Source organism: Pogona vitticeps, chromosome 2, assembly GCF_051106095.1.
Source record: "Pogona vitticeps strain Pit_001003342236 chromosome 2, PviZW2.1, whole genome shotgun sequence".
Taxonomy (NCBI): domain Eukaryota; kingdom Metazoa; phylum Chordata; class Lepidosauria; order Squamata; family Agamidae; genus Pogona; species Pogona vitticeps.
Window position 1 is genome coordinate 22,396,624 of NC_135784.1, and position 22,631 is coordinate 22,419,254.

General features: G+C 43.6%; 1 protein-coding gene across 1 annotated transcript; it reads right to left on the reverse strand.

The window, feature by feature from the left end:
* Nucleotides 1-1,771: 1,771 nt before the first annotated feature.
* Nucleotides 1,772-21,476, reverse strand: LOC110090642 (uncharacterized). The gene is made up of 4 exons (XM_078388422.1): nucleotides 20,421-21,476; nucleotides 17,793-17,916; nucleotides 15,064-16,227; nucleotides 1,772-5,034 (listed from the first exon to the last, which is right to left on the reverse strand). The coding sequence occupies exons 1-4, from the start codon at nucleotides 21,171-21,173 to the stop codon at nucleotides 4,061-4,063; spliced, it is 3,015 nt and encodes a 1,004-aa protein (XP_078244548.1). The 5' UTR covers nucleotides 21,174-21,476; the 3' UTR covers nucleotides 1,772-4,060.
* Nucleotides 21,477-22,631: the final 1,155 nt, after the last annotated feature.

Genomic DNA, 22,631 nt, shown 5'->3' on the forward strand with positions numbered 1-22,631 from the left:
AAAAGACCCTGATGTTGGGAAAGTGTGAAGGCAAGAGGACAAGGGGGCGATAGAGGATGAGATGGTTGGACAGTGTCATCAAAGCTACCAGAATGAATTTGACCCAACTCCGGGAGGCAGTGGAAGACAGGAGGGCCTGGCGTGCTCTGGTCCATGGGGTCACGAAGAGTCGGGCACGACTAAACAACTAGACGACGACATAAACAACAAAGATCAGAGTGGTCCAATGCCATATTAATACTTGTATTAATGCATGGAGATCATTCAGTCAAAGGGTCACCTTAAGCCTGAGGTCACATAATGACATATAAAAGCAATAACTTCCCCCCAAAATGAACCTAGCTGGATGGATAGTTTGGTAGCTTAGGTCTCTGGCTGTGGAGCTAGAGACTGGGAGTTCGATTCCCCTCCTGTGCCTCCAGGGAGAAAAGCCAGCCTGGGTGGCCTTCGGCAAGCTGCCCAGTGCCAGGGCTCCCCCTAGAGGAAGGGAAGTGTGAATATTCTTTACACGGGAAACCCTGAAAAAAAGTCACCATAAGTCAGAATTGGCTTGATGGAACATGAAAAGAAAAGAAAAATCAAAACCTTGAACCCATGACGGGACATGACCATAGCATATATCTGAGATACACATCATGGGAATTGCAGACCTTTCCTCCTCAGATCTTTCCTTATTTATTTATTTATTTATTTATTTATTTATTTATTTATTTATTTATTTATTTATTTATTTATTTATTTATTTATTTATTTATTTATTTATACATACCCCACCTATCTGGTCATTGCGACCATTCTAGGCGAATCCATTGTAGTCTCCAGTACATCCTAAACATGATTTTTTTTTGCTGATAGCTCATCGCCTGAGATCCGTATATCCATCAGATACACTACTGAAATGCAGCCATCTATGGTTAGGTAAGATAAAGTGACCCATTTCCCTGTTTAATTCATCCCTCAGATCTAGTTTATTGTACTTATTAACTGATAAAAGACACTTATAGACAAATAATGTGGGTTTCTTTTCCTGAACTGATTCAATAAACAATTCCAAGCAAGAGACTCTGAAGCACTCAGTGCTCCTGGACCACATTTACATACCTGCAGATGCTGGTTTTATTTTTCAAACAAAAATCTGATTCATTTCCAATGTGGTGCTGGACGAGAGCTTTGTGGAAACCTTGGAGAGCCAGAAAGACAAATACAGTGGTGCCTCGCTTAATGAGCGCCTTGTATAGCGATGAATCCGCATAGCGATCCCTTTTCCTGGCTTTTTTTGTTCCGTTTAACGAAGTATTCACATAGCGAAGGTTAATCCGGAACGGATTAACCTCGCTATGCGAGGCACCACTGTAAGTGGGTCCTAGAGGAAATCGAAACTGAACTCCCTCTGGAGCCAAAAATGGTGACAGCTGAGGCTATCCTACTTTGGGACACATCCTGAAAAGGCAGGATTCTCCTGGAAAGACCATCATGCTGGGAAAAGTGGAAGGCAGCAAGAAAAAAAGGAAGACCAAATACGAGATGGACTGACTTCCTAAAGAAAGCCACAGGCTTGTGTCTAAGAGCTGAGCAGGGCAGTTGAGGACTGAGCATTTTGGAGAATCGCTCATTCTTAGGGTCACAAGAAGTTGGATGCAACTTGATCGCAATTCCGTTGAGGATGGCAAGTCATACTTAACCCTCAAACTAGAAAACAGCAGAAATGCATCATCATGTCCAATCAATTACTTTGATATCATACTGACTGAGAAAAACCAACACATGGAAATTAATAAATATCATTATTTTATTCACCAGTGGTTTCAATACAGGAAGAATAAAACTTTGAGAATCTTGATATTTAAAAAGGAAAAAGAAAAGAGGAGAAAATTTACGAGTGGCTGTGAGGAGGGAAAGATGATAAATCCTCACAGTGGCTGAAATCCTATTGCGGTTTTAAGCTGGCATAATGCCACAGGTGCAAATCATGGTGGCAAATTGCCACACATTAGGAAGTCAGCAAAGGTATTTGCTGTTGTGCATGTGACAGCAAACACCTCCATTCACTTCTCAATGGCAGCCATTTGCCACTAAGATTATGCCATGCGTACTATGCTGGCAGGCATTACTGACACGTTTTTGGTTGGTGAATTCTTCAGATCAAATGGACCCAAGAAACTCTATTATGACCTTGCCACTGCATTTTAAAAAAACCCTGGTGAGTTTGAATTATTAATCTCTTCTCTGCATCTTAACTGCTCCCAGAATTAGCACTTCCAAAATGCTGGAAAGCAACATTAAGCATAAGGAGAAGAGAAATTACATCTCAGTGAAGCTTACTCATAGAACACTTCCTCACCACCTAATACAAGTATCTGTTACCAAAATCTAGTTTACACCTTTTTTCCTTTCTGTTACACACCTGCCACTCTCACTCTTTCTATCATATGTACAATACTATTGTCTGTTGTTCCCTTTCTCAGATTTTTCTCTCATCCTTAAATTCCTCTACTTCTACCAAGTTTGGCTGGGAGGAAATTCCTGCAGACTTTTGGGGCTTATAGTCTACAGACTCCAAACATTTCATGCTAGTACTGTACATGGATGCATAAAACTCTATTAGCACATTTATGCAGTTCCCTATTAATGTCAGTTCTTTCGAATGAAATATGTCTTGAATTTGCACTCTAGCTTTTCCACCATTGTTAATGTTTACTCTGTGTGAAGGTTATTTTAAGTGAGTATCACATCAAAATAATCTCTTTACACATTGCATGTAAATATATGCTTATATATTGTTTCTCCCCTTTGCAGGTTCTTCTATGTGAAATAAAGAATAGTGACTGAAACTCTTTCCAATCCACATTCATTTTAATACAGTGGTGCCTCGCTAGACAGTTACCCCGCATGACAGTTTTTTCGCTAGACATTGGCTTTTTGCAATTGCTATAGTGATTCGCAAAACAGTGATTCTTATGGGGGAATTTCTCTGGACAATTTTTGGTCCCTGCTTTGCAAACCGATTTTCGCTAGACAATTTTGACAGCTCCCTCCGCGCTCGCAAACAGGTGTTTTGGGGACCTAAGCTTCGCAAGACAGCGATTTAAACAGCTGATCGGCAGTTGGCAAAGTGGCTTTCCTATGGCCGATCTTCACTAGACAACGACGATTCTTCCCCATTGGAACCCATTAAACAGGTTTCAGTGCATTTCAATGGGGAAATGCTTTTCGCTAGACAACAAATTTGCTAAACAGCGATATCAGTGGAACGGATTATCATCGTCTAGCGAGGCACCACTGTACAGTATACATATATTAAAGTAGGGATGTTTTCCATACTCTACGCATTAATCCCATTTCTTCCTAGTGTTGATTCTTTGACATAAGGGAAGATTACTTCTTATAGGAAGCTTTCCTCACACTCCATGTACACCAGGATCCCAGAATCCCCAGGGAATTGGTTTCAAACCTCCCACCCACATAGATGCTGAAAAATGTGAAATATAGCAAACACCATACATAGCATGGTCTCTGGCTCCTTCTAGTGGCCAGTTCTGGTTACTTCACTTTCAGAGTTATTTTTATGTCGAAAAGTTCTTTACTCGAGGCAAACTTTTCCCTAGGAATGCATTGAAAACCATTTAAACCGTACCTGCTGTTTTTTGTTCATATGTCGAAGTGCTATTCATAGGTAGATCCATTAGTTCCCATAGGAACTAATGCAAAGCCGATTAATCCGTACTCTACCGCTAGGGGAGATTTTTAAATTTTTTCTTCTTTTGACCTAATATGAACTTAGGTCAAAAAAGGGCAGGAAAGGTGTTTTTTGTTTGTTTTTGTTTTGGTTTGTAAGTCAAGGCTCCGTTCACAAGTCGAAGCAACTTTTTTTGGAACAGAGCTGTTCGTAACGCAAATCGTTTGCAAGTAGGGAACGTTCGTAAGTTGAGGTTCCATTGTATATTGATAGGATTTTTCTTTTAATATTTTTAATATTTTAATTTCAGGCCACGGATAAGTGAAATCAGCAAATGTTGATCCCACAGATAAGGGGGTCCTGCTGTACACCCATGGCTTATCCTCAATGAACTCTCTGATGTTTTCTAAGATTTCCACTAATGGTGAAGGTTTTTCCACACTCCATGCACTTGTATGGTTTCATTCCTGTGTGTGTTCTTTGATGTATAGTGAGATGTTCCCTCCGACGGAAGGTCTTTCCACATTCCGAGCATGTATACGGTTTCACGTCTGTATGGATTTTTTCATGTTTAGTGAGGCCTCCATTGCTGCTGAATCTTCGGCCACACTGTGTGCATTTATATGGTTTCTCCCCAGTGTGTAGCTTCTGGTGTAAAGAAAGGACTGACATCCTACCAAAGCTTTTTCCACACTCCACACATCGATATGGCCTCTCTCCAGTGTGTGTCCTTTCATGCTTAATGCGACATGAATTATCACTGAAATTCATCCCACACATTCTGCATGTATGTGGTTTCTCCCCCGTGTGAGTCCTTTGATGGACAGTCAGATGTTGACCTTGACTGAAACTCTTCCCACACTCCATGCATTTATAAGATTTCTCTCCCCTGTGGACTCCTCTTTGATGTTTTGTAAGGTTTGAGTGCATGTTGAATTTTTTCCCACACTCTGTGCATTGATATGGTTTTTCTCCTGTGTGAATCCTTTCATGTATATTAAACTGTCCACTTGTGCTGAAGCTCTTTCCGCACTCCATGCATTTATACGGTTTCTCCCCTGTGTGGACTCGCTGGTGGACATTAAGATTCTGGCGTACACTGAAGCATTTCCCACACTCTACACATCTGTATGGTTTCTCCCCCGTGTGGGTTCTTTTGTGTGATGTTAACTGCCCGCTTTCACGGAAGCTCTTTCCACATGCCACACACTGGTAGGGCTTCTCCCCTGTGTGGGTCCTTTGGTGTTTATTAAGGCTTCCGCTATCCCCAAAGCTCTTTCCACATTCCATACATTTATAGGGTTTCTCTCCTGTGTGGATTCTTTGATGGACAGTAAGGTTCCCACTTACAGTGAAACCTTTCCCACACTCCAGGCATTTATAGGGCCTCTCCCCTGTGTGGGTTTTTTGATGTTCACTATAACTCCCATGATAGCTGAAGTGCTTTCCACACTCCGTGCATTCATAGATTTTCTCTCCTGTGTGTGATCTTTGATGGATCGTCAGATACTGGTTTAATCTGAAGCTTCTCCCACATTCTGTGCATTGATGAGGTTTCTCCCCTGTGTGGATCCTTAGATGTGAAACAAGCTGCCCATTCCACCTGAAGCTCTTCCCACATTCCATGCATTGGTATGGATTCTCACCTGTGTGGATCCCAATGTGTTTACTTAATGCTGAGTGATATCGGAAAAGTTTTGCACACACTGGGCACTTTCCCTGTCGTCTTCTTCTTCTATACGTTTGTGAGATCAAGTGTTCATGGACGTGGACGCATTTAGAAGGAGTGGCTTTCTTCCTCCCGTTCTGTGCTGGGCTTTCTTTACACCTTTGAGGCCTCCGCCGACCTTTCCCCATTTTAAGCGTCCTTGCTTTGGCCGATATCACTGAAGGGTCCCTGTATTTTTCATTCTCTCTCCTGACACCTGGTTTGAGGGGGAAAAGAAACCCTGTTGTTACTGAGGGCCTATAATCTATTGTTTGAGGAGAACGATTATGGAAAAAACACAACACAGATTGAAGGAATGTCTATGGTTTTAAAAAAAACACATTGACCCACTAATTAATTCACCAAGTAATCACAATAGGACTATAGTATCTGCAGGGGGGGTGTAGGGACGTGGTGGCACTGTGGGCTAAACCACAGAAGCCTGTGCTGCAGGGTCAGAACACCAAGCAGTCATAAGATCGAATCCACGCAACGGAGTGAGCTCCCATCGCTTGTCCCAGCTCCCGCCAACCTAGCGGTTCGAAAGCATGCAAATGCGAGTAGATAAATAGGGACCACCTCGGTGGGAAGGTAACAGCGTTCCGTGTCTAAGTCGCACTGGCCATGTGACCACGGAAGATTGTCTTCGGATAAAATGCTGGCTCTATGGCTTGGAAACGGGGATGAGCACCGCCCCCTAGAGTCAAACACGACTGGACAAAAATTGTCAAGGGGAACCTTTACCTATCTGCAGGGGGTCAGTCCCGTCTCTCTGTGGATGTGTGTCGATGTCCATGAACATTTGATGTTGCAAACTATAGAAGAAGGAGAAGGGGTGCCCAGGGACTGTGCAGCTTGCCCAAGGGCACACAGGCTGGCTCTTCTCCCAGGAGGCGGAGTGGGGAATCGAACTTTCAATCTCTGACTTCACAGCCAGAGACCTAAACCACTGAGCTAGCCAGCCACCCCTTCTCTTCACATCATACAAATCCTAGTTCCCACAACAAAAACATGTTTATTTTAATCATCATCATCATCATCATCATCATCATCATCATCATCATCATCATCTCAGAACTGCAGAGCTGGAAGGGACCCTATGGATTATCAAGTCCAGCCCCTGTCAGTGGGGAACCGAACTCAGATGCCTAAACCACTGAGCGATCCAACAGTTCGAACGCTCTCAACTTCTTTGGTAGTTTATTTTAAACCTGGTTATAAGACTCATCAGCTTATCAGATTCCCGGATGGCACACAGGATAGAAGAAATAAAAGCATATGAAACAAGTAAGACACAAAATTAAAAAGTGCTTCCCTCATTAACACTTCTACTTGTCACTTCATTGCATGGTTATTGTACTTAACATTTTTTAGGAGACTGCACACTTTGTCCAGGGAGCTCTGTGTACTGGACAAACTAAAAGTGCAACGCATGAGTGAATATCTAAATAAAGTAAGAGAACTTTCTCCCAGACCTGACCCACAAGGGTGGCACCGTTATTCCACACACACCCCACCCCCTGGCCATAGGGCTGTTCTTTTGCATGCTCCTTTGATAGCTCATTGGTTTTAGGTCTCTAGCTGCAGAGCCAGAGGTTGGGAGTTCGAATTCTCCGCTGGACCTCCTTGAGAGGGACTGGACTGATGATCCACAGGGTCCCTTCCAGCTCTACAAATTAAGATGAGGAAACCATTGCAGAAAGATGCCTACATCAGAGCCAAAGAGGGGTGTATTTCACACTGGTCTCCTGTTTTTGGTGGAACGGGTGTGTGTGTGTCCTGTCTCTCTTTTTATTGGTTGCTGCTGGTTACACCTCAGTGAGGACGGGGTTTAATTCAAGAAAAGGAGGGAAAGGATCAAAGAGGTTTGTGCAAAAGCAATCATGCCATTGTTTGATTGCACGGCTCAGACCCCCGTGGATTGGGTGGGTGGCTTTCTTCCCTCTTCCCCACACCCAAATCTTGCTCTCCTTCTCACCCTGCTAAATCCTTACCTCTTTGTCTTCTCCTGGCCATTGATTCTCTCGCCTCCTCCAGGAGGACAGAAGGATCTCCCTTATTGTCCTCCCCACCTTTTTATGCCCCTCTAGGAAGCCTAACTCGGCTCACTTAACCCTTTCAGCATCTAGGCCGGGGCCAATCCACTGCCCCCCTTCTTTCCCAAGTCTCCAAAGCAAAAGCATGCAAATTTGGTTCTGGACTGCACCTCCCATCATCCATCAGTTGCCGGGAGGGGATTCTGGGGGTTGTAGCCCAAAGACATCAACCTAAACACTTGTTAAGTCTCCACCTCTTTGGGGAATTCTTTCATTCTTTTTTTAATTTACATTTCTCCCTATTAAGGGTCCCTTAGGGCAGTGGTCCTCAACTTTGGGCTTCCAGATGTTCCTAGACTTCAACTCCCAGAAATCCTGGCCAGCAAAGGTGGTGTTGAAGGCTTCTGGGAGTTGTAGTCTAAGAACATCTGGAGGCCCAACGTTGGGGGACCACTGCTTTAGGGTCTTTTTAACAGTCAAATGGGATCGCTCACTTGGTTGGGAAGTGGGATCTCTGACCCCATGTTGCCTCTGGAGTCGGGGAAAAACACACAAATATACACAATTTAACAGGCTATCTAGGGAAAGAAAACTTTCTTCTTTGAGCAAATATTTTTTCCTATTGGGAGACATTGTATTGTCACCACTGTGAGCTTCCCGGATTTTCACAGCTTTACATACTTTGCTTCCTTTGAAACTATTAAACTTTTTTTATTTTTGTGTGTTGGGGGGGACACCACATTCTTCTCCCCTTTTTCCTTTGTTTTAATGTCCAGGCCTCAGAATGGAGCAAATCAGGGGATCTTGCTGCTTGCCCTGAGTGCCAAAACAGCTACATATGGCCCTGCTTTGAAATGGAAAATCGTTTATTTTAAAACTGTGTTTACAAGAATCCTTTCTTCATACAATACACGATTGAGGTGTAAAAGATGTGGGGGCTGTCATGTAAGATCTTTAGAAGGATTCAAGTAACTCCATAGTGGAAGCAAAAATCCATTATGAACAGCTACTACTTTTGGCAACTCTATAGAACCCCCAGCTATTGAGGCAGTATACCTCTAAATACCAGCAGCTGTGTTATGATCAAAATGGAGGTAAATGCATTTCCCTTGCTTGGGTGATTCTGTAATTCCTTAGGAGGTTACTATATGGATTGGGATGTGTGAATGAAATGGGCTGTTCCTGACCCAGTTATCAGAATAACTTTAGCAACGCTGAATTTAAAATAACCAGTGTGGGACAACAAATAGATAGCCAGGTGAGATAAAGCATCTTGATCTCCGTTTTCTGTCTTTGGCCACAGGTCAGCTGGTGCTTTTACCTAGGTCTCTTCTTCCTGGATCACCTTTCCTGGATCCCCCTTCAAGCAAATAGTTTAGTTTCTTCTTTTGTTGTTCTTCTGCCACGGAAGTCAAGTATGTTAAAATTTTTGGCGCTTCTGTAGTCAAGTTTAGGCTAACAGATTTAGTTCAGTGTGAGCGTTCGTGAATTATATTGGCCAGGTATATTCTGGTTTAATAGTTTAGCTGCGAGGGTTGTTTATATTATTGTCAACAACCCAGAGTAGTACATTGCACTAAATCTGCAGGCAAATACCAGCCCAGTGTGGTATAGTTTAGCCCATGCAAAACAGGTACACATAGAGTTTATAGGAGGGATCTTTCTGGACTGGAGTGACAGCCGCCCTATCCAGCATAACCAATTATTCCTTCTTGCCTCCGAATTAAAAGAGAGCCTTGCCCCTCTGCTCTGTGTTCTTTTCCTTCCGTTCATCTGTTGCAGTCTATTTCTTTGCTGTTGATCTGTTCACAACTGTAGGCAATAAAACATTTTTACCCTTTTTCCTACAAATGTCTCAGAGTGAGTTACTGAGACTGTAAGTGCCAGTTAATGAGAAAGAAGTGGACTATCTAGGGAACTTGCAGCTACAGTATTCTCCTCTATGAGTCTCTATATTTCTACTGCATACCATAAGCACTTTTACCAGAAATTCAAATCTCTGCAACACATCGCACTCTAAAAAAAACTGTAAAATTATTACTGGATGTCTAATGCCAACTGCTGTTGATAAAATCAATTACCTAGTAAGCCTTGAGCCCAGTGACATATACAGCAGCTAACAGTGAAAGATTCGAAGCATCTTCATTAAATGTCAAATGCTTATCTACTGTTTGGCTACCATCCTGCCCCTCCCAGAATAATGTCAAGATGTTTTTCTCGGAACATCTGTGAATCTTGAAGGAACTGCAAAGGATGTCAGGACTGTGGAAAGAAAAGAAATACCCATGTCTTAAAATGGATGAAAACCCAGGAAAATTCAGACCCCATTCAGGTGGACAACTGGGAGTCGCTTAACTGGCTACAGACTGGAATTGGCAGAACCAAAGTGAACCTAAGAAAATGTAGTTTTCACACAGACATAGTCATTTGTGAGTTGAGAGAACAGGCCATGTCACACATGTATCCATGTACTCTATGGCCCTCAACATATATCATGGATGGACGATGTGGCGCTGCTCCAAATGATGTCACCTCATTGGGTGAAAATTATCTGTTAAACATTTCTTAATTATATTCTGGTACTTCTGATACAAACGAAGAGGTCTGAAAAACCCTTCTGGTGCTGCCCCCATGCTCTGTTGGCCCACTTTGCAGACATTTTGAGAACAAGGGTACAGCATCAGTTCCCCCCCCCCAATAGAGGGAATGGCCCTCCCTCTCTCCTGGAACCACATACAGTATATTGTAGGCCATGCTGGAAAAGATTCTCCTATGTCCAAACTATCCCCTGTATGGTCTGAGATACCATCTACCTCATGCAGCCCACAGATGTATGTTAATGTGTGTATATAGAATATATAGCATCGTGTGCTTGTATCCTGTGGGTGTTGTCTTGGAGGTCTGTGTGCTGTGTATATTGTTATTAGTAGGCATGGGATTTTTTAAACATTATATATAAAATTATTATACATATAATTTTGGGGACAGAGGAGTTGCAGATGTCTGCAGGAATTTTCCCCGCCAAACTCTTGGGCTTTTAAAGAAAAACAAAAAAAGTAAACAATTTTTCAACCGGTGGAAGAGACAAGGAAATAGGTAGGCAGGGCTAAGCTCTGTGGGAGGTGCATGGGATTATGGAAGTGGTAGTCTCTGCCTATTAGAAAAGCTCTTAAAAAATAAAAAAATAAAATTTAAAAAAAAAAGAAAAGCTCTTAAAAGATTGAAAGACTTTAAAACAAAATTACCAGACCCACAAACCCCTGTATCACCCATGGAATTTAGCATCCCCCTCCATTTCCCGTCTTTTTCACTGGCTCAGGAGTTTAATTGTAAATAACTTGAAAACACCTGGCACGGCTTTGTTTTCTTAATTAAAGCCCCCAGGAGTCTGGCTGAAGGATTTCCTGTCCCCATAGTCCGAAAATCCCATGCCTCATTATTAACTTCCATCATTCCTCACCATCAGCTATGCTAGAGATGGCTGATGGGAGTTGCAGTCCAATAATATCTGAGGGCCATAAGTCCCCTCTCCCCATGCTGTGGTTTTGTTCACACGGAAAAATCTAAAAATAAAATCCCTCATTCGAGAGCCCTGCAAATTATACTCCCTTCAGCACAGAGTACTCCTTAAAGTTTGATTAAATGCTGGTTATACCTGAATCTTTCTCTACGCTCAGAACGCTTAAATTGTTACATGCTCCACACACTCTTATGCTGTGACAATGTGGATTTAATTTCTTCCGGAGCAATTAGTCTGACTTGAACTTGCTGTCAAGGCCATGGTGGCAGAAGTAATTTTTGCTACATAGGTGGAAAAAAATCAGAGCCAGAAAATAAATTTGAAAATATATATATATATTTAAAGAGAAATGATGAAAACCAGCAATCTTGGTAATGAGAAGTTTATCAACTGGGGAAAAATCGGATATTGTAAATGCAGAAAATATAACCATATACAGGACAAAACATTACAATAGGAGATAACAGATCACCGTCATGAAGTAGCTGTTAATAAAGTAGATACATATTATAAATATGAGCTGCAAATTGATTCTGTCTTAAGAGATCTTTACCAAAGTTTTTCTAGGTATAAAATACTCAGAAGTGGTTTAGCAGTCCCTTTTTCTGGGCTATATGGCTTGCCCAAAGCCACACAGGCTGGCTTTTCCCCTGGGAGGCACAGTGAGAAACTCCAACTCACAGAGCTATCAAACCAGCTATATATTAAAAATAATAATTCGCTGTCAAGTCAATCCTAACTAATGGTGGCTCTTTTCAGGGTTTTCCCTGAATCCGCAGAAGTGGCTTCCACTTCCCTTCTTCTGGAGGTGCCCTGGGATTGTTGCGCAGCTTGCCCAAGGCCACCCAGGCTGGTTCTTCTCACAGGAAGCACAGTGGGGGAATCGAACTCCCAGCCTCTGGCTCCACAGCCATAGAGAATATATATATTACTAAGCCCTGAACTGAATCTACCTGAAACAAGAATAGGTTACTTTCAATTGGCCAAGATTTTGGAGGGCCATCTCCAGGCCCCCAAATATTTTCCTTTGAAAAAAAATTCCCTCTCTTTTCTTTTTACTGAAAAATAACTGCAAGCGGGATCTGAAGGCCTTAGGAATGGCCTTCAACAGATGGGAAACCTTGACATCTGAGCATTCAGCCTGGAGGCAGGTGTTGCATCCTGGCTTCTCCCAATTTGAGGAGACCCTTGTCCAGCAGGCCGAGGCAAAGAGGCAGTCACAAAAGCAGCAAAATCAGGGAACTGGACAGGGGACAGATTGGATTTGTCTTCAGTGTGGAAGGGATTGTCCCTCTTGAATTGGCCTTCTCAGCCATGCTAGCCACTGTTCCAAGACCTCTATTCAGAGCATGTTACCATAGTCTCTCGAGACTGAAGGATGCCTACAGATAACTCTCAAGCTCTCTAGCAGTCATTAAAACAACACAAAATAAAATGGCAACCCACCATTTGCACCTATAGGCTGAAATCTTGTTGCTTAGGATAGTACATATCACAAGAGTTGGCCTGCCAAATCAATAGTCACTTGCCGAGTCAAATCCCTTGCAAGTTCTCTTGATTCAATGGGTCTACTTCAGTTGTGACTTACTAAAGTACTTTGCAACTAGAGTTGGCCCCTATGAATCAATGGAACTTATAGATGGCTTTCTTGTGTGGGACTGGCAACCCTAAGCAATAGGATTTCAGCGACTTTCTTGACATAGCAGAGATTCACCACAAGAGTACTCCTCTGAACTGATCCATGGCTGTTTGTTGTTTACCTCAGTAACTGGGGGGGGGGGGAATTCAACAGGAGGAGGACAGTGGCACTCCTTGCACCTTTCACCATCATGATGCTGTTTATTTGTGTGGTGCTAGCATCAAATTGAGCCAAACATGCACAAGTTAATTCTGGTAGCAACCCAGTAGGATCCAGATTCATCAAAATGTAACATAGAAAAAGGACAAGGCGCATGTTTTCAGGCATAACTTTCACTTCTCATTTCCTGGCACTGTGGAGTCAACAGGAGAGAGCGCTTTTAACTCATGTCCTAAGCTAATCGGTTTTCTAAAAATCACTGAATGTGTGTGAGGAACAAAAATAACCAAGCAAGTATTTGTAAACATAAGCCTCTGGCTGCTCTCTGACCAAAACATACTTTAGGTGTAAAAAAAAGTGTAAACAAGTTTTCAAACAATGCATTATTCTTTTATGCCATTCTCTGGCACATGATAGGGAACAGCCATGAACCTGGGTATCTTTTTAAAGCATTTAAACCAAAGCTCATTTGTTCAGCTGAAATCTGAGAAGAACAGCTTCAGCGTGATACTTCTTAAATTGTGTATATAGGTAGTGTCGCCTCAATCTAAAACAGAGGCTTCGTTATCCCTTTATCCCTAAATAGCACAAGGGATAAAAAGTGTACCAAGATTGTTCAGGTTCACTTCCCTTCACTCCTTACTCAAGAGTTCAACACATGTCATTCTGGTCCAGATCTGTACTGGCATTCACAGATGGAGATGTTCAAACATCCTTTCCTGTGTTTCCCCCTGAAATTTCGCATTGAGACATGTTATATTCCCAGGTGGGTCTCCCATCCAACTAATAACCACCCCTAATCCTACTTAACTTCTGAAATCAAAGGAGACCTGTCCATTCAGGACGATGGATTTTTCTATGTCTCTGGCTCTGATGTTTCTTCTGGAAAATGGAATCTTGAGCCAACATGGGAAAGCAACATCAATTAAAAAACAACAACACATTGAGGCACATCACCTTTTAGACTGTTTACAAGGCTATGATTACCCGTCCACCTCATCAATCATACAGCAAGTTAGCCCTCAAGCATCTCTGGGTGGGCTTGAACCACCATGTTTTTGGTGAATCAAAGATCAAACATCTGTCTAGACCAGTAGCTGTGTTAATGAACCCATGGGTAGACTATAAGTGGGCCTTTTTGTGGGGTGGGGTGTCCAACCAGCACAGTTTCAGATGCATATACAAAGCTTTTATTAACAGAGGCGTTCCAAGTATTTCAATTGTCCTAAGGTGACGCTTACAAACTGAAAACATTTTCTGTAAAATGCAGCCGGTAACAACAACAAAAAGGTTTGAAAAAATAACGCTCCCATACAGATAGATAGATTGATCGATAGCTCTTGGTTCCAACCGAGGGATTCCCGAGGCCAGAGATGAGAATCTTTTAGCATTCTGGGGGCCACACACATCCATCTCTGGACCTCAAAAACCAAACTCGTTTCCATCCCCCTGAAATAATTTATTTGAAAAGGGTGTCTTTTTCTCAAACATGCCCCATTGCTCCATCTAGTGGTCAAACCTTTTTTTAAAAAAAGACTCAAAATGCAGTATGGAGAGCAGGGGTAATGCCCCCCTAAAATATGGCACATTCCCCCGTTAGTTAGAGGGCAGGAGACTTTTGGACCTAAGAAACTGGAGAGGACATAAGACGGGGGAGCCCTGGGGTGCTGGGAAGGCCACATTTGGGATCCCTGGGAGAGTCAAACTGCCGTCTCAACTGCCACCCCATATTTGTGGTTAAGTATAAGTTCTCCCATATAATTTCAAATTTTTTCTCTGAGAATTTCTCTGTACGAATCTCTGGCCACATCTTTCTGCCCAAAAAGCACTCCCCCATTCAGGATTTCTATTGGGTTTCTCTTCAGTATGAATTCTTAGATGTTATTTCGAAGTTCTTCCATCAATGAAGTGTTTCCCGCACCAAGAATAAGTGTACATTTTCTCCCTGGTATGAATTATCTGATACCTCTTCAAATATTCTCCTCGGGGGTGCTGTTCCCATACTAAGAACACCTATATTGTTTGTCCGTGGTATAAATTCCCTGGTGTCTCAGTATCACTGGATGAAAAAAAAACAAACACTTTCTCAGACTTGGGACATTCCAGCTTTTTCTTTCCAGTATGAATTTGCTCCTTTCCCCCTCTGTTTCCTTTACTCGAGATTTTCCACAATGATAACTCTTTTATCCTCCCCTGTATGAATTTTATGATGCCTCACCAAGGATCCTCTCTGACTGAACACCTTCCCACACTCAGGGCACTGGTACGGTTTCTCTCCAGTATGGATCCTCTGATGGCTCCTCAACACTTCGCTCCGCCTGAAGCTCTCCCCACACTGAGAACATTTGTATGGTTTCTCTCCTGTGTGAATTCTCTCATGATTTTTCAAACCTCCCCTCAGAGTGAAGGCTTTCCCGCACTGCGAACATTTGTAGGGTTTCTCCCCAGTATGAAGTCTCTGGTGATTCTTCAGATCTCCTCTCACTGTGAAGCATTTCCCACACTGCAAACATTTGTACGGCTTCTCTCCAGTATGGGTTCGCTGGTGATTCTTCAAGGTTCCTCCCACAGCAAAGCCCTTCCCACACTGCAAGCATTTGTATGGTTTCTCACCGGTATGAATTCTCTGGTGGCTTTTAAGAAAATCACTCCGACTGAAGCTTTTCCCACATTCGCCACATTTAAACCGTCTCTCGCCAGTATGGGTCCTCTGATGTCTTTTGAGATTTTCTCTCTCACTGAAGCTCTTCCCACATTGAGAACACTTGTACGGTTTCTCCCCGGTATAAATCCGCTGGTAGCGCATTACGGCTTGTCTGAAGGGGAAGGCTTTCTCAGACCTGGGATATTCCCACTGTTTCCTTCCAGTATGAAGTTGCTCGTGATGGATCAAATGTTCTCTCTCGCTGAAACATTTCTTACAATGGGAACACTCGTACATCCTTCCTCGGCTTCCACCTCCTTCATTCCTCTCAGGTGGTTTGGGGTAATTCAATCGGTTCTCGAACTCAGAAGAGTGATGGGGTTTCTCTTCTGCCAAATGACCCCCTTGGCCATTCTCAGGGAATTCAGATCTCCTTTCTCCTGTTATCATTCTTTGCCGTTCCCTCAAGCATGAGTTTCGAAGGAAGCCTTCCTCGGACATGGGAAATTCATTGTGGTCCTCCTTAGAATCCACCACATCCAGGTCCAATCTGAAACGGTATCTTCTACCATATTTGGAGAACAGGGGCATCTCTTCCCTCGAGTCTCTTTCAGAAGGCTGCAGAACTGCCGCTGGAAGAACATCTGTGGGCCCAAGACACTCATTCTCTCTCATCAATGGTGGCTTTCCCAATTCCTCTTTAGATTCCCAGCCCTCCTCTTGCTTCTCAGCTCTTACCACTGCATTCTCTTGGCTTATCTGTAGGGCTGTCCTGGAGCCGTCCTCTGTTTTATTTCCTCCCCACTGAGGATTCTCTAGTTTTACTTGACTTTCCTTCGCAACACCTGCAGAGACAGAGATAGGAATTTTTTTCCATGCTCTGGAGATCTCCTTTCTCTATTTTGGGAGTTCTAGCCAGCTTGCAGACATCTTACAAACACCTGTGAGAAAAGCCTAAAATGAAAGGCTCTGAGGCTTTGCTAGGCCTAGCTCCGTCCAGACTTCCTGTTCCTGCCCCAGGGCTGGCTAGGAGCTTTCTTTCTGAGCAAGAAGCATGGATACAGCTAGCTCAGTTTCCCTGGCTTTTCCTTCTAAGCTCTTTCTCATTCCCACCTTAACCTTAATCTTCAGGTCTCTACAATCCTGTCACTCTTCTCATGTGGAGAATCTCCAATAGGGATGGGGATCTCAGGTTTTCCTACTACAAATGCCATAATTCTCCATTTTGGGAGTTCTACGTGATAGACCAGTAGAAGGCCTCCAACCCTTTTGCTTTAGGCCCTTCTCCTAGGCGAGCCACATTTAAGCATCTGTATGTCTGTCATAGTGGTTGGTTCCCAGCCTTAGGTCCCCAAATGTTCTTGGACTACAATTCCCAGAAACCCTGGCAATCACAGTTGGTGGTGCAAGCTTTTGAGAATTATAATCCCAAAACATCTGGGAATTTCAGGTTGGGAACCACTGTGACAGATGTATACCTTAGACTAGAGACACTCAAATGTGGCTCACCTAGGAGACAGGCCTAGCCAGAAGGCTTTGAGGCCTAGCTAAGCCTAGCTCCACCTAGCGTCCTGTTCAGAAAGAAATGTTCCAGCCAAGCACATGGAAAGGAGTGGGGAGTTTGGTAGAATTAAGTCTCAAAACTTTTGAGTTTACATAAGCCACATTTGGGTGTCTGTCTAGGTGTGGCTACACTAGCAGCAGAAATTTGCTAGCGTGGCTCGCGAATCAGGCCTCACAAGAATGATCTAATCAAGCTGAACCGTTCACACAGAAATGACTCCTTCCCATACTGTGAAGTGCCTTGCTTACAAAATTATTCACTTCCCCTGCTTGGCAAAGAAAGTGAAATAATATTAATATTAATATTAATATTAATATTAATATTAATATTAATATTAATATTAATATTAATAATAATAATAATAATAATAATAATAATAATAATAATAATAATAATAATAATAATAATAATAGTTATTATTATTGTTGTTGTTGTTGTTGTTGTTATTAGCTATATATAGACTATAGCTGATGCACTGCAACAGTTTTTTTAAAAAATCAAAATATCTGTTTCTTTGTTGGCTCGTTATGGGGCCAGTTGTGAAACTGCCTGCAGCAGAAACCATCATCATAGGTTTGACTGCAGGTCAAATCGACTGGTGTTTTAAAATGAGGCAAAGAAAATATTTTTTAAAAAAATTAAATTTAAAAAATTACACTCCCCTCGCCCCCCAAATCCCATCTCTCATCTCCACCACAGTCCACAGTCAGCAGGTAAAGAGGTACCACTGGACTGCCACTTTCCACAAGAAGACAGCTAATATAATAAGAGGATGGAGAGAGAACAGCCACCCTTTCTTCCCGAAAGAGTGGAACCCTTGAGCACAACAGCTGGGAAATCCCTTACCCAGCACACTGATCTGCGCATTGGTGTTTGCCATGGTTTCTTTGTAGACTTGTCCCTCCACAGCCACGGATGGCTCTCCTTCCTCTGCCTCCGGGCAGGCCAAACACTCCTCCTTCATTGGTCCCTGAAAGAGGGAGGTAAGATCCAACTCAATGGTCTGTCCATTCATTCAGTTTTTGCTAGAAATAAAAGCTCCCCATCTCAGCTACTCCCTTGATATACTGTGAAGCTTGGATGGGGCTTCCAGATTTTCTGAACTAGAAAAAGGGTGGATACAAATCTATTACTGTATTATGTTTTTTAAAAAATCAATTTTTTGATTTTTTTTTTTAAGGCCCCTTCCCTGGACATCTTCAAATGCCAACTGAAAACCTGGCTGTTCAAGCAAGCCTTTCCTCCATCCACCGCCTGATTTTGTTCTCTGTGCCTCTCCTATCTGGATCTTTGCGTTTTTTAGTAATATGTTGTTATGTTTTTTAAATTGTACTTAGATTTGATATGTTGTCACCCGCCCAGAGTAGTCAGTACGACTAGATGGGCGGGATATAAATGTAACAAACAAATAAATAAAATAAAATAAATTTAAATCACAATTTAATTTTTTTAAAAATCAAATTTAAATTATTAAAAAAACCTGATTTTTAAAAAAAAAATTAAATTGTGATTTAAATTAATTTGATTTAAACCAAATCCACGCTGACTGGAAATACCATTTCTCTATTCTGGGAGTTCTATCCAGCTTGCTGACATATTATCTGGGAGAAAAGCCTAAAATGGAAGGCTTTGAGGCTTAACTAGGCCTAGCTCCGTCCAGACGTCCTGTTCCTGCCGCAGGGCTGGCTGGGAGCTTTCTTTTTGAGCAAGAAGCATGGATACAGCTAGGCCTAGCTGAGCCTCAGAGCCTTCTGATTTAGACCTTTCTCTCGGGTGAGCCGCATTAATTGTTTGTAAGGTGTCTGCAAGGTAGGTAGAACTCACAGAATAGTGAATTATGGTACTAGGAGTCCAGAAATTCAAAAATCCCATTCCTGGCTAATTATCCTAGATAATTATGAACTGGGTAATGCAATTCCAATTTGCTAACCCATGTCCATATATAATTCATTTCCTAGAGAATAATGGCCAGAATTAGGAACATGAAGACATCGGAAACTACTTTATAATGAGCCAAAACCTTCGTCTATCTAGTCTAGTATTATCAACTCTGGCAGTAGTTTTCCAAGTTTTTCAGGTCGGATTCCTTCTTGGCTATATCTAGAGTCTGCAGGTGTTCTTGGACTAGAATTCCCAGAAATCCTGGCCAGCACAGCTAGTGGTGAAGGCTTCTGGGAGTCTTGAATCCAAGAATCTCTGGGGACTCAAGGTTGGAAACCACTGATAGAGATCCCACCCATGCAAGAAACAAACCTTGACGCTGCTTAGATTCCAAAATCAGAGGTGATCACATATATATAGCATGGCATGGTACACGTAACAGAATAAAACTCAACGAGGTGAAGGGTTTTTGTAATCACTGAGGTTATACACTGTGAAGAAACTTTAAGGCTCCAGTTGTGGATTTTTAAAAATCCATAATGAAAACAACGGCCATGATCAAAAGAGAATGCAGGTACCTTAAGCTACCTTGCAAGGCTGTTGTGAGGAGAAGGGTGGTAAAGACTGCAAACTGTACTGATATACAGAAAACAGAGAAATAAAGAGTTTGAAAGTGTCTTGCAGATTTATGGTTCAATGAATGGTAATGAAATAGGACTGATTTTCAATGATTGGTTTTTCAATTATCTTTAAGCATCAAGTATGACTTTTGAAAAGAGACACTCGGTTTGCAAAATTTAAGTGGTGCCTTCTTGTCATAAATATAATTGGATGTGTTATACAAGCTTCATTTCTTGATCCCCCTGCATTTTCTGGCAGGAAAGCACTCTGCAACTGGTTTGCCTAAAACTTCATTAATTAACAATGGCAAGAACTACAATACAGTGGTGCTTCACTAGACGATTACCTCGCAAAATGGTTAATCCGCAAGATGATGGTTTTTTGCGATCGCTATAGTGCTTCGCAAAAGTTTTCCCTATGGGTGATTTTCGCTAGACGATGTTTTGATCCATGCTTCGCAAGACTTTTTTTGGGACAGTTTTTCACAAGATGACGATTTTGACAATTGGGTCCGCGACTCGCCAAACGGTTTTTATAGCGACCGTTTTTCACAAGACAGCGATTTTGACAGCTGGGTCCACGCTTTGCAAAATGGTTTTCCTATGAGCGATTTTCGCAAGACAACAATTTTTTCTCCATTGGAGCACATTAAATAGATTTCAATGCATTCTAATGGGGAACCACATTTCGCAAGATGATGTTGTCGCAAGACAGCGATTTTCACGGAACGAATTAACATCGTCTTGCAAGGCACCACTGTAATGGCACAAACATAGCTACACATACACCACATGTGGATCATTTTCCAGTTACAGCATGGTTTCTTAATTGCATATTAAAAAGGACCTGATGTGGAGTCAATCAGTTGATGAGATTAAGCACACTTAACATGCTCCCAATTTTTTACTGAACAGCAACACCCCATTCTACATCCTGTTAGAGACTCTATGATTATACATATGACAGCCATACCTGCCACTTCTCTTTCTGAACCATCTGCTGGCTCATGAGGAAGTCCTCTGCCAGGGCCACCGCCTGGGAGCAGGAGTCAGGCCCTCCTGCCCGGATCCAGTCCTGGAGGTCCGGGGGAAGGCTGGCCAGGAACTGCTCCAGGATCAGCAGCTCCAGGATCTGCTCCTTGCTGCGTCTCTCCGGCCTCAGCCACCGGTGGCAAAGCTCTTGGAGTTGGTTGTGAAGCCTCCGGGGGTCTTCCACCTCCTGGCAGCTGAAGTGCCTGAAGTGCTGGCGTCTCACCTCCATCCTCAGGGCATCCCCTCGCAAGATGGCGGCCTTCACTTTCCCATAATCCTCCCTGTCTCTGGCTTCCAGGCTCCGAAAGGCCTCTTCCGCTATGCCATTCAGTGCTGGCAGGAGCCGGGCTGCCCACTCCCCTTTGGGCCACTGGCAGGCTTTGGCCACTTGCTCGAAGGAGGCCAGGAAGGCCCTGGTATCCTCCCATGGCACCGTCTCTGATGCTGCTGCGATTCCTCCTCCTGGGTGAACGGGTTGAAGGTTCTCCAGGAACTCCTGCCATTGGGCATCCCAATGCTCTTGCACCCCCTTGGTGGGCTCCATTTTCTGTCCTTTTCCTGCTTCTGTGCTTGTCGATTTTTCCTCCTTTATCATCTTCCCTCCAAGCTCATTCCTGCAAAATCTAAAATTACAGGATTTGCAAACTAAATCTGATTTTTCCCCCTGCACAGTATCTTCGGCACAAATCAGCATTTCAAACGTCTAAAGATAGGAAAAACTGAGATTGATAATTAAAACAGGGAAAACTGCAGTTTTATTCCTTGCAAACTGTTACTAAAACATGGGAGAGAGCAGAAAAAGTATTTCACGACCAAAGAAGGTAAAAGTAATAAGCCTATGCACATATCAGGGAATCAAAATGCCTTTTTTTTTCCATTGACCATGAGAGGAAATTGCCCTACGATGTGACAAAATGGAGATGGCCAGGCCAGCAATCATAAATCAGAAGTTGACAAAATATAGGGCGGGGTGGAGCACAGGCAACATCCTAACCCTCCCTAGCATCCTCACCCCCTACGGACCCTGGAGGGGCACAATACCTTGACTGTGCAATCCGAGGGAGGTCTACTCAGAAGTAACGCAGCCCCAAGGAACCCCGCCTGCAGGATGGCAGACTTCAGTGGGGCGGGATGGGGGGGGCTCCTCTCTAGGGAAACAACACAGCCGGACCCGAAATCCTGCAAGAAACGGCGACGAGGAGGCCGGTGTGAACCTTTAGGCGGCGGGCTTGTTTTCTCCCCCAGCAGCTCCTCTGCGGCGGCGCCTGCACGGCGTCAGACCCCGGAGGGAAGGAAGGGCCAGCCTTCCAGGGGCCCCCGATCTGGCCGACAAACGCCGCGCGGGGGAAACCAGCACAACGGGGATCCCAAAGGACGCCCCCCACCCCACCTTCGCCTCCGGGATGGCTTCTTCTTCGGCGGCGGCGGCGGAACCCCCACCTCCCTCTCCCTCCCTCCCTCCCTGGCTGGCTGGCTCGCTCGCTCCGGGTTTCCTCTTCCTCGCAGCTCCAGCGGCTCAGGCTTCCTACGGGCGCCCCCTCCTGGGCGACGCCTGCCTTGCAGCTCCTCTTCCGACCGACTGACCACGATGGAGAGGGGGCGGCGGGGAAAGAAGAAGAGCCGCGGGCTTTTGGGGGGGAGATTTTCCAAGAATCCCGGGAATGGATCCGGTGATGCCCGGAGGCTCTTACTCGTGACCGGTGATGCCAGGAGAAATGCTCTCCAAGTCCATCATGGCAATCTATTATAAAATGGTCATAACGACCAGACAGGCGGGATATAATTAGAACAATCAATCAATCAATCAATCAATCAATCAATCAATTATAGGCTCCTATGTAAATGCTGTATAGGATCCCCAAACCACTGACATCCCGAAAGGAATAGGATCCATGGCTGCACAGACATGGGGTATCCCACTTTGCCCCTTGATTCCACTCACAGGACATCCATCGTTCTGTCTTCCAGTTTTTTGGCTGGGTGGTATGGATTATTGGATTTCTCTTAAGAGATATGCACCCCCTTCCCCCGACACTAATGGATTTCTATGAGGGACGTCCATTGCCCCGCGCATCCGTCCGGGTCCCTGCTGAATAAGATGCAATCGGCGAGCTGTATGTAGACCCCAAACTTTTTTTTGTTGCCTCCCCCT

Excerpts from the sequence above, each read along its gene's own strand:
- LOC110090642 (XM_078388422.1), bottom strand. The coding sequence starts at position 21,173 with ATGCTGATTTGTGCCGAAGATACTGTGCAGGGGGAAAAATCAGATTTA. Across the intron at positions 17,917-20,420 it reads TTCAGAAAGAGAAGTGGCAG|GGACCAATGAAGGAGGAGTG; the intron begins GTATGGCTGTCA and ends TCCCTCTTTCAG. Across the intron at positions 16,228-17,792 it reads TGCGCAGATCAGTGTGCTGG|GTGTTGCGAAGGAAAGTCAA; the intron begins GTAAGGGATTTC and ends CTGTCTCTGCAG.